The 12974-nt window shown below is 44.7% G+C and overlaps 1 protein-coding gene across 1 annotated transcript in view; it reads left to right on the forward strand.

Moving 5' to 3' along the window:
- Positions 1 to 3939: 3939 nt before the first annotated feature.
- Positions 3940 to 12974, forward strand: part of IGDCC4 (immunoglobulin superfamily DCC subclass member 4) — a gene marked incomplete at its 5' end in the record, with an annotated part of 116182 nt that continues 107147 nt past the window's right edge. Inside the window, 2 exons of the mRNA XM_089660193.1 lie at positions 3940 to 4081; positions 11181 to 11314. Coding sequence (XP_089516319.1) covers positions 3940 to 4081; positions 11181 to 11314 — 276 coding nt within the window. The remainder of the gene's footprint in view (positions 4082 to 11180; positions 11315 to 12974) is intronic.

The raw sequence follows: 12974 nt of genomic DNA on the forward strand, positions 1-12974 counted from the left end.
CCCCCAAATCCCTCCTCTACTAACCTCTGCACCCCAAATCCCACCTCTGTTACCATGTGTGCCCCAAACTCCTCCTCTACTAACCTCTGCACCCCAAATCCCACCTCTGTTACCATGTGCCCCCCCAAACCCCTCCTCTACTAACCTCTGCACCCCAAATCCTACCTCTGTTACCTTGTGCCCCCCAAATCCCTCCTCTACTAACCTCTGCACCCCAAATCCCACCTCTGTTACCATGTGCCCCCCAAATCCCTCCTCTGCTAACCTCTGCACCCCAAATCCCACCTCTGTTACCATGTGCCCCCCCAAACTCCTCCTCTACTAACCTCTGCACCCCAAATCCTACCTCTGTTACCATGTTCCCCCCAAATCCCTCCTCTACTAACCTCTGCACCCCAAATCCTACCTCTGTTACCTTGTGCCCCCCAAATCCCTCCTCTACTAACCTCTGCACCCCAAAGCCCACCTCTGCTACCATGTGCCCCCCAAATCCCTCCTCTACTAACCTCTGCACCCCAAATCCCACCTCTGTTACCATGTGCCCCCCAAATCCCTCCTCTACTAACCTCTGCACCCCAAATCCTACCTCTGTTACCATGTACCCCCCCAAATCCCTCCTCTACTAACCTCTGCACCCCAAATCCCACCTCTGCTACCATGTGCCCCCCCCCCAAATCCCTCCTCTACTAACCTCTGCACCTGAATCCCCCTCTGCTAACCTCTGCACTCCAACCCCCCCCCCCAACCTCTGCACTACAACCCCCCCCCATTAACTTCTGCACTCCAACCCCCCCTCTGCTAGCCTCTACACTCCAGACCCTTTTCTGCTCAACTCTGCCTCCCAAACCCCTCCTCTACTAACCTCTGCACCTCAAATCCCACCTCTGTTATGCTGTGGCCCTCAACACCTTCCTCTACTTATCTCTGCACCCCAGATCCGACCTCTGTTACCCTGTGCCACCCGAAATCTTCCTCTACTAATCTCTGCACCTGAATCCCCCTCTGCACTCCAACCCTCCCCCACCCGCTAACCTCTGCACTCCAAACCCATTTCTGTTTAACTTTGCCTCCTAAACTCCTCCTCTACTAACTTTTCCACCCCAAATCCTACCTCTGTTACCCTGTGCCCCCCCAAACCCACCTCTACTAACCTCTGCACCCTGAATCCCCTTCTGCTAACCTCTGCACTCCACCCCCCCCCCCCCGCTAACCTCTGCACTCCAAACTCGTTTCTGTTCAACTCTGCCTCCCAAACTCCTCCTCTACTAACCTCTGCACCCCAAATCCTCCCTCTGTTACCTTATGCCCCCCAAAACCTTCCTCAACTAACCTCTGCACCTCAATCCCCCTCTGCTAACCTCTGCACTCCAACCCCCCTTTGCTAACCTCTGCATTCCAGACCCGTCTCTTTTCAACCCTGCCTCCCAAACCCCTCCTCTACTAACCTCTGCACCCCCCCCCCCCCCCCCGTGCTAACCTCTGCACTCCAACCCCCCCTTTGCTAACCTCTGCATTCCAAACCCGTTTCTGTTCAACCCTGCCTCCCAAACCCCACCTCTACTAACCTCTACACCCAAATCCTACCTCTGTTACCCTGTGCCCCCCCCAAAAAAAACCTTCCTCTACTAACCTCTGCACCTGAATCCTCTGCTAACCTCTGCACTTCAACCGCCTCCCCGCTATCCTCTGCACTTCAAATCCGTTTCAGTTCACTTCTGCCTCCCAAACCCCTCCTCTACTAACCAATGCACCCATAATCCCACATCTGTTACCCTGTGCCCCCCAGAACCTTCCTCTACTAACCTCTGCACCCTGAATCCCCCTCTGCTAACCTCTGCATTCCAACCCCCCAACCTTTGAACGCCAGCATCCCCCCCCCCGTCCCCTGCACTCCAACTTACCCCCCCCCCCCCTTCTGCTATCCTGTGTACCTCCCCCTCTGCTGACCTCTGCACTTCTAGCAGCTACTTATGAGCGGATTTTTTTCTGCCCCTAAAAGCGAATTGTGTTGTCCTAGGTGTCCATCACCCCATTTTCGCCTAGAAGTGTTATTGAAGCTTCAGCTTCTAGGAACAGAAAACAAACGCGGTGCGCTCTACACCCTGCTAATCGCCGCTCAGAGTCAGTTTCCTGCGTTTTTTTTAGCTGGTTAAGGAGCGGGCCAGTAAGCTGGTCGCCCGAGTCGATAACAACTGATGAGTCTTCAGCTGTCGGTGGGGATTCCTCGCTGACAGCCGAGTGTACACAAGCAAAAAACAGCGTGCCGCCACCCCCCCCCCCCAATCCATGCCAGACCCTTCGGTCTGGTAAGAATTTTAACAGAGAACCTGTACCAAAATTAAAAAAAGAAGAAAACAGTGTGGGCACCCTCCCAACCCCAAAATTGATTGATTTTGAGGAACCCATACTAAAATAATAATAAAAAAAACCCCATGGGGTCCCCCCAAAGTCCATTCTGAACTCTTATCTGAGCATGCAGCCTTGCAGGTCAGAAAAGGGTAGGGGGGGGGGGGTGAACGAGCACTTGTCCAATAAGCCCACCGCCCGCAGACCCCCACATGTACCACCCAGGGTTGTGGGGGAGAGGTCCTTGTCCCTATCAACATAAGGACAAGGTGCTTTGAGGTGGAAGTCCCCCTTACCCCAAAGTACCCCCCCATGCTGAGGGCACATAGCCTGGATTGGTTCAGGGGAGGGGGGCGCTCACTTCTCCCCCCCTCCCTTTCCTGGCCTGCCAGGCTGCATGCTCAGGTAAGGGCCTTATATGGATTGGGAGGGGAGCCCCACACCGTTTTTCTCAAATTTTACATTCAGCTGTCAGTGGGGAACCTCGCTGATGGCTGATGAGTCATCTGTTGTTAAGGACGCGGGCGGCTGGCTTGCCTCCTGCTCTCTAACAACCAGCTATACACTGCTAAACGCACAAAAAGAGAAAAATGCTGAAAAAAACTCATATGAGCGCTTTTTTTTTTTTTAATCCAGAGTTTTTCCAGCTTTTTTTTCAGCTCCTAGTGTGCATGGAGACTTTTCAGGAGACTGAAGCTCCTTTTCAAACTCCGGGCACAAAAACGTTCATTTAAAAAAAGTGTGTACTTCTTCCTAATCTGAGCAGTAATCCAGTGTGAAGCTTTCCCTCTGTGCAGGAGCTTCCTGTAACAAAGACCACTCGCTGCTACTCTCTCTCCTTGTCCAGGGTGACTGGTCTTGTCTCCGCCCCCTGCAGGCCGCCTGCAGTGGATGCAGCTTGACTGGCCCCTCCCACAGCTCTGTTCTCTGCATAGGCTCTGTACAGCACACAGATGAGCCCACTGCTACCTTTTAAGGCGATATCTGTCTTTGCAAAGGTATCTGATGCACACAAAGTGGATTTATATGTTTAGCCTGAGAACATTCGATTTTGCTGTTCTTCCACTGAAACTGCATGTAAAATAAATTTGTGCCAAAGGAGAAAAATCGAATGTTCTCAGGCTACATTCCCAGCAATTCAAATGTGTAGCCGTGAAAAATACCGCTTTGTGCCTACTAGATGGCGCTGAGGAGTATACTTATTTCCTATGATAGCGCCAACTAGTGGCCATAATGCTGTATTTTTATACAGCCACACATTTGAATTTTCTGAGGATATAGCCCAAGAACATTCGATTTTGCACAAAATGTATTTACATGCAGTTTCAATGGAAGAACAGCTATGCAAATTTTGTTGAGAAATACACAACTTACGCCTTGCCCAGTAGGTTTGCATCAGACTTTAAAATAGTTAAATGACAAATTATACACTTACAGTCTGAATAGGCATTGCTAAAATGCTGACCGCTTTGTGCCGATCCCATATAGAATATTTGCATCGATAAAAGCTGGCGTACATGATTAACCCTGTGCGGTGAGGCTTGGCCTGTCATACCTATGTGAATGTAACAGCGATAATATATTTTTCTCAAGGACTGCCACCTTTTCACATGCATCCTGATCCTCAGATTGTACATCAGGGCGGCCTGGCAAGATTTGAGTGTGGCATCAGTGGGACTCCGCCGGCACAGATCGCATGGCAGAAAGACCGGGCTCAGCTCCCTGCAAGTAAGAGGTAAATAGTGTGGTATAGCACTCCAAGTGGCAAAAATGTCACATTACCAGTGCAGAAGCTCTGAGTGCAGCTACAGTAGAGATATCCTAAAAAAAGTGAAATCTGACCTCCAGGTACAATCTGTATTATACGGTTCCATCAGTCCTGCTTGGCATTATGTAAGTATGTCAATCTCATACCTGAGGGACCACTGGGGAAGCAGAAGGTGCAGGGTCCGGGGAGAGTAGATATAGTGAATGCAGGGTCCGGGGAGAGTGGATATAGTGAATGCAGGGTCAGGAGAGAGCGGATATAGTGAATGCGGGGTCCAGAGAGAGCGGATATAGTGAATGCAGGGTCCGGGGAGAGCGGATATAGTGAATGCGGGGTCCGGGGAGACCAGATATAGTGAATGCGGGGTCCGGAGAGAGCGGATATAGTGAATGCAGGGTCCGGGGAGAGCGGATATAGTGAATGCGGGGTCCGGGGAGAGCGGATATAGTGAATGCAGGGTCCGGGGAGACCGGATATAGTGAATGCAGGGTCCGGGGAGACCGGATATAGTGAATGCAGGGTCTGGGGAGTGCGGACATAGTGAATGCAGGGTCCGGGGAGACCAGATATAGTAAATGCAGGGTCCAGGGAGGCCAGATATAGTGAATGCAGGGTCCGGGGAGAGCGGATATAGTGAATGCAGGGTCTGGGGAGACCGGATATAGTGAATGCAGGGTCCGGGGAGACCAGATATAGTGAATACAGGATTCGGGGAGGCCAGATATAGTGAACGCCGGGTCTGGGAAGAGCAGATATAGTGAATGCAGGGTCTGGGGAGAGCAGATATAGTGAATGCAGGGTCCGGGGAGAGCGGATATAGTAAATGCAGGGTTCGGGGAGGCCAGATATATTGAATGCAGGGTTCGGGGAGAGCGGATATAGTGAATGCAGGGTCCGGGGAGACCAGATATATTGAATGCAGGGTTCGGGGAGAGCGGATATAGTGAATGCAGGGTCCAGGGAGAGCGGATATAGTAAATGCAGGGTCCGGGGAGGCCGGATATAGTGAATGCAGAGCTTCACCTCAATAACTGATCTAAGGGAATATACAGTCAGGTCCATAAATATTGGGACATCTACACAATTCTAACATTTGTGGCTCTATACACCACCACAATGGATTTGAAATGAAACGAACAAGATGTGCTTTAACTGCAGACTGTCAGCTTTAATTTGAGGGTATTTACATCCAAATCAGGTGAGCAGTGTAGGAATTACAACAGTTTGCATATGCGCCTCCCACTTGTTAAGGGACCAAAAGTAATGGGACAGAATAATAATCATAAATCAAACTTTCACTTTTTAATACTTGGTTGCAAATCCTTTGCAGTCAATTACAGCCTGAAGTGTGGAACGCATAGACATCACCAGACGCTGGGTTTCATCCCTGGTGATGCTCTGCCAGGCCTCTACTGCAACTGTCTTCAGTTCCTGCTTGTTCTTGGGGCATTTTCCCTTCAGTTTTGTCTTCAGCAAGTGAAATGCTCAATTGGATTCAGGTCAGGTGATTGACTTGGCCATTGCAGAACATTCTACTTCTTTCCCTTAAAAAACTCTTTGGTTGCTTTTGCAGTCTGCTTTGGGTCATTGTCCATCTGCACTGTGAAGCGTCCAATGAGTTCTGAAGCATTTGGCTGAATATGAGCCGATAATATTCCCGAAACACTTCACAATTCATCCGGCTGCTTTTGTCAGCAGTCACATCATCAATAAATACAAGAGAAGCAGTTCCATTGGCAGCCATACATGCCCACGCCATGACACTACCACCACCATGATCACTGATGAGGTGGTATGCTTAGGATCATGAGCAGTTCCTTCTCCATACTCTTCTCTTCCCATCACTCTGGTACAAGTTGATGTCGGTCTCATCTGTCCATAGGATGTTGTTCCAGAACTGTGAAGGCTTTTTTACATGTCGTTTGGCAAACTCTAATCTGGCCTTCCTGTTTTTGAGGCTCACCAATGGTTTCCATCTTGTGGTGAACTCTCTGTATTCACTCTGGTGAAGTCTTCTCTTGATTGGTGACTTTGACACACATACACCGACCTCCTGGAGAGTGTTCTTGATCTGGCCAACTGTTGTGAAGGGTGTTTTCTTCACCAGGGAAAGAATTCTTCGCTCATCCACCACAGTTGTTTTCCGTGGTCTTCCGGGTCTTTTGGTGTAGCTGAGCTCACCGGTGCGTTCCTTCTTTTTAAGAATGTTCCAAACAGTTGTTTTGGCCACGCCTAATGTTTTTGCTATCTCTCTGATGGGTTTGTTTTGTTTTTTCAGCCTAATGATGGCTTGCTTCACTGATAGTGACAGCTCTTTGGATCTCATCTTGAGAGTTGACAGCAACAGATTCCAAATGCAAATAGCACACTTGAAATGAACTCTGAACCTTTTATCTGCTCATTGTAATTGGGATAATGAGGGAATAACACACACCTGGCCATGGAAAAGCTGAGAAGCCAACTGTCCCATTACTTTTGGTCCTTTAACAAGTGGGAGGCACATATGCAAACTGTTGTAATTCCTACACCGTTCACCTGCTTTGGATATAAATACCCTCAAATTAAAGGTGACAGTCTGCAGTTAAAGCACATTTTGTGCGTTTCATTTCAAATCCATTGTGGTGGTGTATAGAGCCAAGAATGTTACAATTGTGTCGATGTCCCAATATTTATGCACCTGACTGTATATTCCCTTAGATCAGTTATTGAGGTGAAGCTCTACTGACTAATCAGCCAGTTATAGGCAAGCACACATTAATTTTTATTTTCCTTGCATGTGATTAGGTATTCTTTGCAAACTGAATTTTTACCACATTCACTAAGCTAAGGGAAAAAAGATTTATAGCAAAGTGCAAATTCCCTGTTGGGCTTTAGTAAATCATCCCCATAATGTCTTAGCGGGGAAATGCAGATATCACATTTTTTTTGGCTTTATGTGGACTCACAGGGGTTGATTTACTAAAGGCAAATAGGCTGTTCGCATCCCAAGGGAATTTTCCCCTGAGCTTAGCGATTGTGGTGACAATTCACTTTGCAATCACCTGGGAGAAAATTAAAAAATAGTATTTTTGTTTGCACATGTATATGTGATGGAAGACAGCAGAGCTTCACCTCATTCACTAAGTGAAAATTCTGTTGCAAATTGAACAGCCTATTTGCCTTTAGTAAATCAGCTCCAAAATGTTGTGTTAGAAGTATGCAGGGATTGTACCCTTTAAATTCTTTATTCATAATCAGTAGGTCTTGGACAACAAACCCTTTACACTGGTGGAGGATATGTATATTGTAAGTGGAAGATATATACAGGGTGTTCCTGAAGTCTTTTTTCCATATATATATATATAAAACACACTATACTGCCAAAAGTATTGGTCGGCCTGCCTTTACACACACATGACCTTTAATGGCCCCCCAGTCTTAGTCCGTAGGGTTCAATATTGAGTTGGCCCCGCCCCTTGCAGCTATAACAGCTTCACCTCTTCTGGGAAGGCCGTCCACAAGGTTTAGGAGGGTGTCTATGGCAAGGTTGGACCATTCTTCCAGAAGCACATTTGTCAGGTCAGGGGAGGAGGCCTGGCTCGCAGTCTCCGCTCTAATTCATCCCAAAGGTGTTCTATGGGATTGAGGTCAGGACTCTGTGCAGGCCAGTCAAGTTCCCCCACCCCACACTGGCTCCTCCATGTCTTTATGGACCTTGCTTTGTGCATTGGTGCGCAGTCATGTTGGAACAGGAAGGGGCCATCCCCAAACACTTCCCACAAAGTTGGGAGCATGAAATTGTCCAAAATGTCTTGGTATGCTGACTCCTTAAGAGTTCCCTTCACTGAAACTAGGGGGCCAAGCCCAACCCCTGAAAAACAATCCCACACCATAATCCCCCCTCCACCAAACTTTACACTTGGCACAATGCAGTCGGGCAAGTACCATTTTCCTGGCAACTGACAAACCCATACACGTCCATCAGATTGCCAGACAGAGAAGCGTGATTGGTCACTGCAGAGAATATGTCTCCACTGCTCTAGAGTCCAGTGGCGGCGTGCTTTACACCACAGCATCTGACGCTTTGCATTGCATTTGATGTGAAAATCATTTCTTTTCACAAGAATAGTGAAGGCTACAGGAGGATCAGCAAAGCTTTACTTATCAGTCAGAATACTGGAGCAAAAGTGATACAAAAATTTAACAAAGCTGGAACTGCAGCCATCTCACAGAGACATCCAGGCCATCCACGGAAGTTAACACCTCGACAGGAGTGTCTTCTGGTGAGAAGGGTTGAAGAAAATCACCATGCAAGTTCATTGTAGTTAGCTAAAGAAGTAGAAAGCCAAACTGGGGTACAATGCGGTGTACAGTGCAGAGGAATGGCATGCATGGGTGTCGTCCACGAAGGAAGCCTTTCCTAAAGCCCATGCACAAAAAAGCGTGCCTAAAATTTTCCAGGGCCCCTGCTGAAAAAGAAGACTACTGGGACTCTGTACTCTGGAGTGATGAGACCAAGATACATGTTTTTGGAACTGATGGCTTCAAAACTGTATGGTGTCACAAAGGTGAGGAGTACAAAGAAAAATACATGGTGCCTACTGCGAAACATGGTGGTGGCAGTGTCCTTCTGTGGGGCTGCATGAGTGCTGCTGTGTCCAAGAGCTTCATTTCATCGATGGTGTCATGAATTCACAGATGTACTGCTCTATATAGAAAGAGTAGATGCCACCATCACTCCGTGCCCTCGGTCGTCGTGCACTTTTCCTACATGACGATGATCCAAAACACACATCTAAGACCTCTATTGCATTTCTGAAGTAGAACCGGGTGACAGTGATTCAGTGGCCAAGTATGTCTCCTGATCTGAATCCAAACCAACACCTATGGGGAATTCTGAAGAGACAAGTTGAGCATCACTCTGCATCCAGCATCCAGGCTCTAAAAAATGTCGTTCTTAAAGAATGGAAAAAATTCGATGTCGCAATATGTAGCCAACTCATTCATTCCATGCCTAGAAGACTTGGTGCCGTCCTTACAAATCATGGAGGTCATACAGAATACTAGATGGAGGAGTTCTTGTTGTGGGGTGGATTCATTTTTGCATAAACTAATTGGAGTAAAACTGAAGATTTTGTCATCTAAGTTACATTATTAACTTTCCTTCCATGTAATGAGCAACACAAATGTTCTATAAAACTCAGTTTTGTCAAAATGTTTGGAAATTGTTTTTGTGCACATTGAGATATGGATTAAAATCTCACTTTTCAAAAGGGGTGGAGTCATTTATGCTGAGCACTATATATTTATATATATTATTATTACATCGAGTTTATATAGCGCCAAAGGGTTTGCTCAGCACTTTACAATAGAGGGGGGGGGGAGGGGGGGGGAACATGAAACAGTACAGCAACAACAAACAGCACACGAGGGGTTAGAGGGCCCTACTCTTTCGAGCTTACAATCTAGGAGGGAGGGGGTAATATATATATATATATATATATATATATATACACATATACCTCCCTCCTAGATTGTAAGCTCCCAGGATCAGGGCCCTCCTATCCCTCTTGTATTGAACTGTATTGTTGCTGTATTGTCTCCTGTTATATTGTAAAGCGCTGAGCAAACTGTTGGCGCCATAAATCCTGTATAATAATAATAATATAAATCCTGAATAATCATAATATAAATCCTGTATAATAATAATAATATAAATCCTGAATAATCATAATATAAATCCTGTATAATAATAATAATATAAATCCTGAATAATCATAATATAAATCCCGTATAATAATAATAATAATATAAATCCTGTATAATAATAATAATATAAATCCCGTATAATAATAATAATAATATAAATCCTGTATAATAATAATAATATAAATCCCGTATAATAATAATAATAATATAAATCCTGTATAATAATAATAATAATATAAATCCTGTATAATAATAATAATATAAATCCTGTATAATAATAATAATATAAATCCTGTATAATAATAATAATAATAATATAAATCCTGTATAATAATAATAATATAAATCCCGTATAATAATAATATAAATCCTGTATAATAATAATAATATAAATCCCGTATAATAATAATAATAATAATATAAATCCTGTATAATAATAATAATAATATAAATCCTGTATAATAATAATAGTAATATAAATCCTGTATAATAATAATAATATAAATCCTGTATAATAATAATAATAATATAAATCCTGTATAATAATAATAATATAAATCCTGTATAATAATAATAATAATATAAATCCTGTATAATAATAATAATATAAATCCTGTATAATAATAATAATATAAATCCCGTATAATAATAATATAAATCCTGTATAATAATAATAATATAAATCCCGTATAATAATAATAATAATATAAATCCTGTATAATAATAATAATAATATAAATCCTGTATAATAATAATAGTAATATAAATCCTGTATAATAATAATATATACGGTATATATATATATATATATATATATACACACACACACACAATATTCCTGAATGTACATGCCTAGCCAGGTAATAGTCCATTATATTGTATGTGTAAACGGACTGTCACTTGTCTCTGCCCGTACATTCAGAAATGTATTTATTTATTTATTTCAGGTACTTATATAGCACCGTCAGTTTACACAGCACTTTAGATATATATTGTACATTCACATCAGTCCCTAACCCTCACGGGGCGTACAATCTAAGGTCCCTAACTCACATTCATACATACACATACTAGGGACAATTTAGACAGGAGCCAATTCACCTACCAGCATGTCTTTGTAGTGTGGGAGGAAACCGGAGTACCCAGAGGAAACCCACGCAGGCACAGGGAGAACTATGTAGATAATTAAATTGCACATACAATATACATATCCTACCACTGGGAACCAGGTCTGCCGCAGAGCGCTGACATTCTGATTACTGATGATGCACAATGCAGTTTGATGTCGAATTATCACCGTGTTTTACTCTTCCATTTGTTGAAATTTTATTATGTTTTCTAAAAGCAGCTTTTATGATACAAAAATGTACCATTGCAGGTTCACCCGGCTCCCTTCTGGGGTTCTGCTGATCTCTCGGGTGCAGCCGGAGGATGCCGGGTTATATCGCTGTGTAGCAACTAACATGGTGAACACCCTATACAGCAATGAGGCTCAACTCTCTGTGGACCAAGGTATCTCTCACCCATTCTTTATTGTTCTTTATCTGCTCATTATGGAGCACAAACCTCCAACAAACCAGGTATTTCATGTGTATTGTCATTTAATTTAACCCCTCGCCTACCGGGCACTTATACCCCCTTCCTGCCCAGGCCAGTTTTCAGCTTTCAGCGCTGTCACACTTTGAATGACAATTGCGCGGTCATGCAACACTGTAACCATATGACATTTTTATCATTTTTTTGAGACAGATAAAGCTTTATTTTGGTGGTATTTAATCACCTCTGGGTTTTTTTATTTTTTGCTAAGCAAACCAAAAACATCTGAAAATTTTGAAAAAAAAAAAAGTTTTTTCTTAGTTTTTGCTATAACATTTTGTAAATAAGTGATTTTTCTCCTTCACTGATGTGCGCTAATGAGGCTGCAGTGATGGACACTGATAGGTGGCACTGATGGGCACTGATGAGGAGGCCCTAGTAGGTGGCACTGATGGGCATTGATGAGGAGGCACTAGTAGGTGGCACTGATGGGCATTGATGAGGAGGCACTAGTAGGTGGCACTGATGGGCATTGGCAGGTATCACTGATGGGCACTGTAAGGCAGAACTAACTGGCACTGTTAGGTGGCACTGACTGGCACTGTTAGGCAGCACTTATGGGCACTGATAGGCAGCACTGACGGGCACTGATAGGTGGCACTGACGGGCACTGATAGGCGGCACTGACTGGCACTGATAGGTGGTACTGATTGGCAGCACTGATAGGTGGCACTGATTGGCATTGATAGGTGGCACTGACTGGCACTGATAGGTGACACTGAAAGGCAGCTCAGATGGGCACTGATATGTAGCATTGATGTGGCACTGATGGACACTGACAGGGGGCACTGCTGGGGCTACACTGATCATCAGGGCACACTGATCATCAGTGCCCTGAAGATCAGTGTAGATGTCCCCTCCGAGGAACGCCGATTACCGGCTCTCCTCTCCTCTGTCAGCGTGACAGCTCGTGAGGAGAGAAATGCCAGCATTTTCTTATTTACATGCGATCAACTGTGATTGGACACAGCTGATCACATGACCGAGCTGACATCTTTGGCTCTTTCTGTTGATTGGTTATCTGCTGTGTCCCAGGGACACAGCGCACCACCGATCGCCGCGCTGCGCGCTCGTGGAGCCACGCATGCGCGGTTAGAGTGGGAGGACGTCATATGACGTCCTTCAAGAACGAGAGAACCGCCTTGCGCCCGTCATTTCCTTATATGGCAGGCGGGAGGCGGTTAAAGCAGTGTTAAACCCAAAAGCAAACATTTATTATAGTGCGGCTTACCAATTCTGAGCTGTGATGTCCACATTAGTTTTCTTTTATAGACTTTCTTCCCTTTAATTTCACCTGCTGATCCAGCCATCAGGTCTGTTGTTTTTCAGAAGAACAAGCTCTCCAGCAGAATGTATAATTTACAGAGATGAGATAAACAATGTAACACTGACAGGGGTGCCTTCAATGATCAGATTTTATTTATTTATGTAAAACATTTATCAAGAATAAAAAAAAAAACTGTTTGCTGTCACTGATTATAAAGTGTGAGCTGGAGTTTGGCTTCAGTTTGTTATTGTATCTAAATCTGCTAGTACATCTAACACTCCCCTCTCCCTAGACTGACAATGCTGCTGT

This window comes from Staurois parvus, unplaced genomic scaffold (assembly GCF_062004578.1).
Source record: "Staurois parvus isolate SC_StPar_1 unplaced genomic scaffold, SC_StPar_1.0 ptg001210l, whole genome shotgun sequence".
NCBI lineage: Eukaryota > Metazoa > Chordata > Amphibia > Anura > Ranidae > Staurois > Staurois parvus.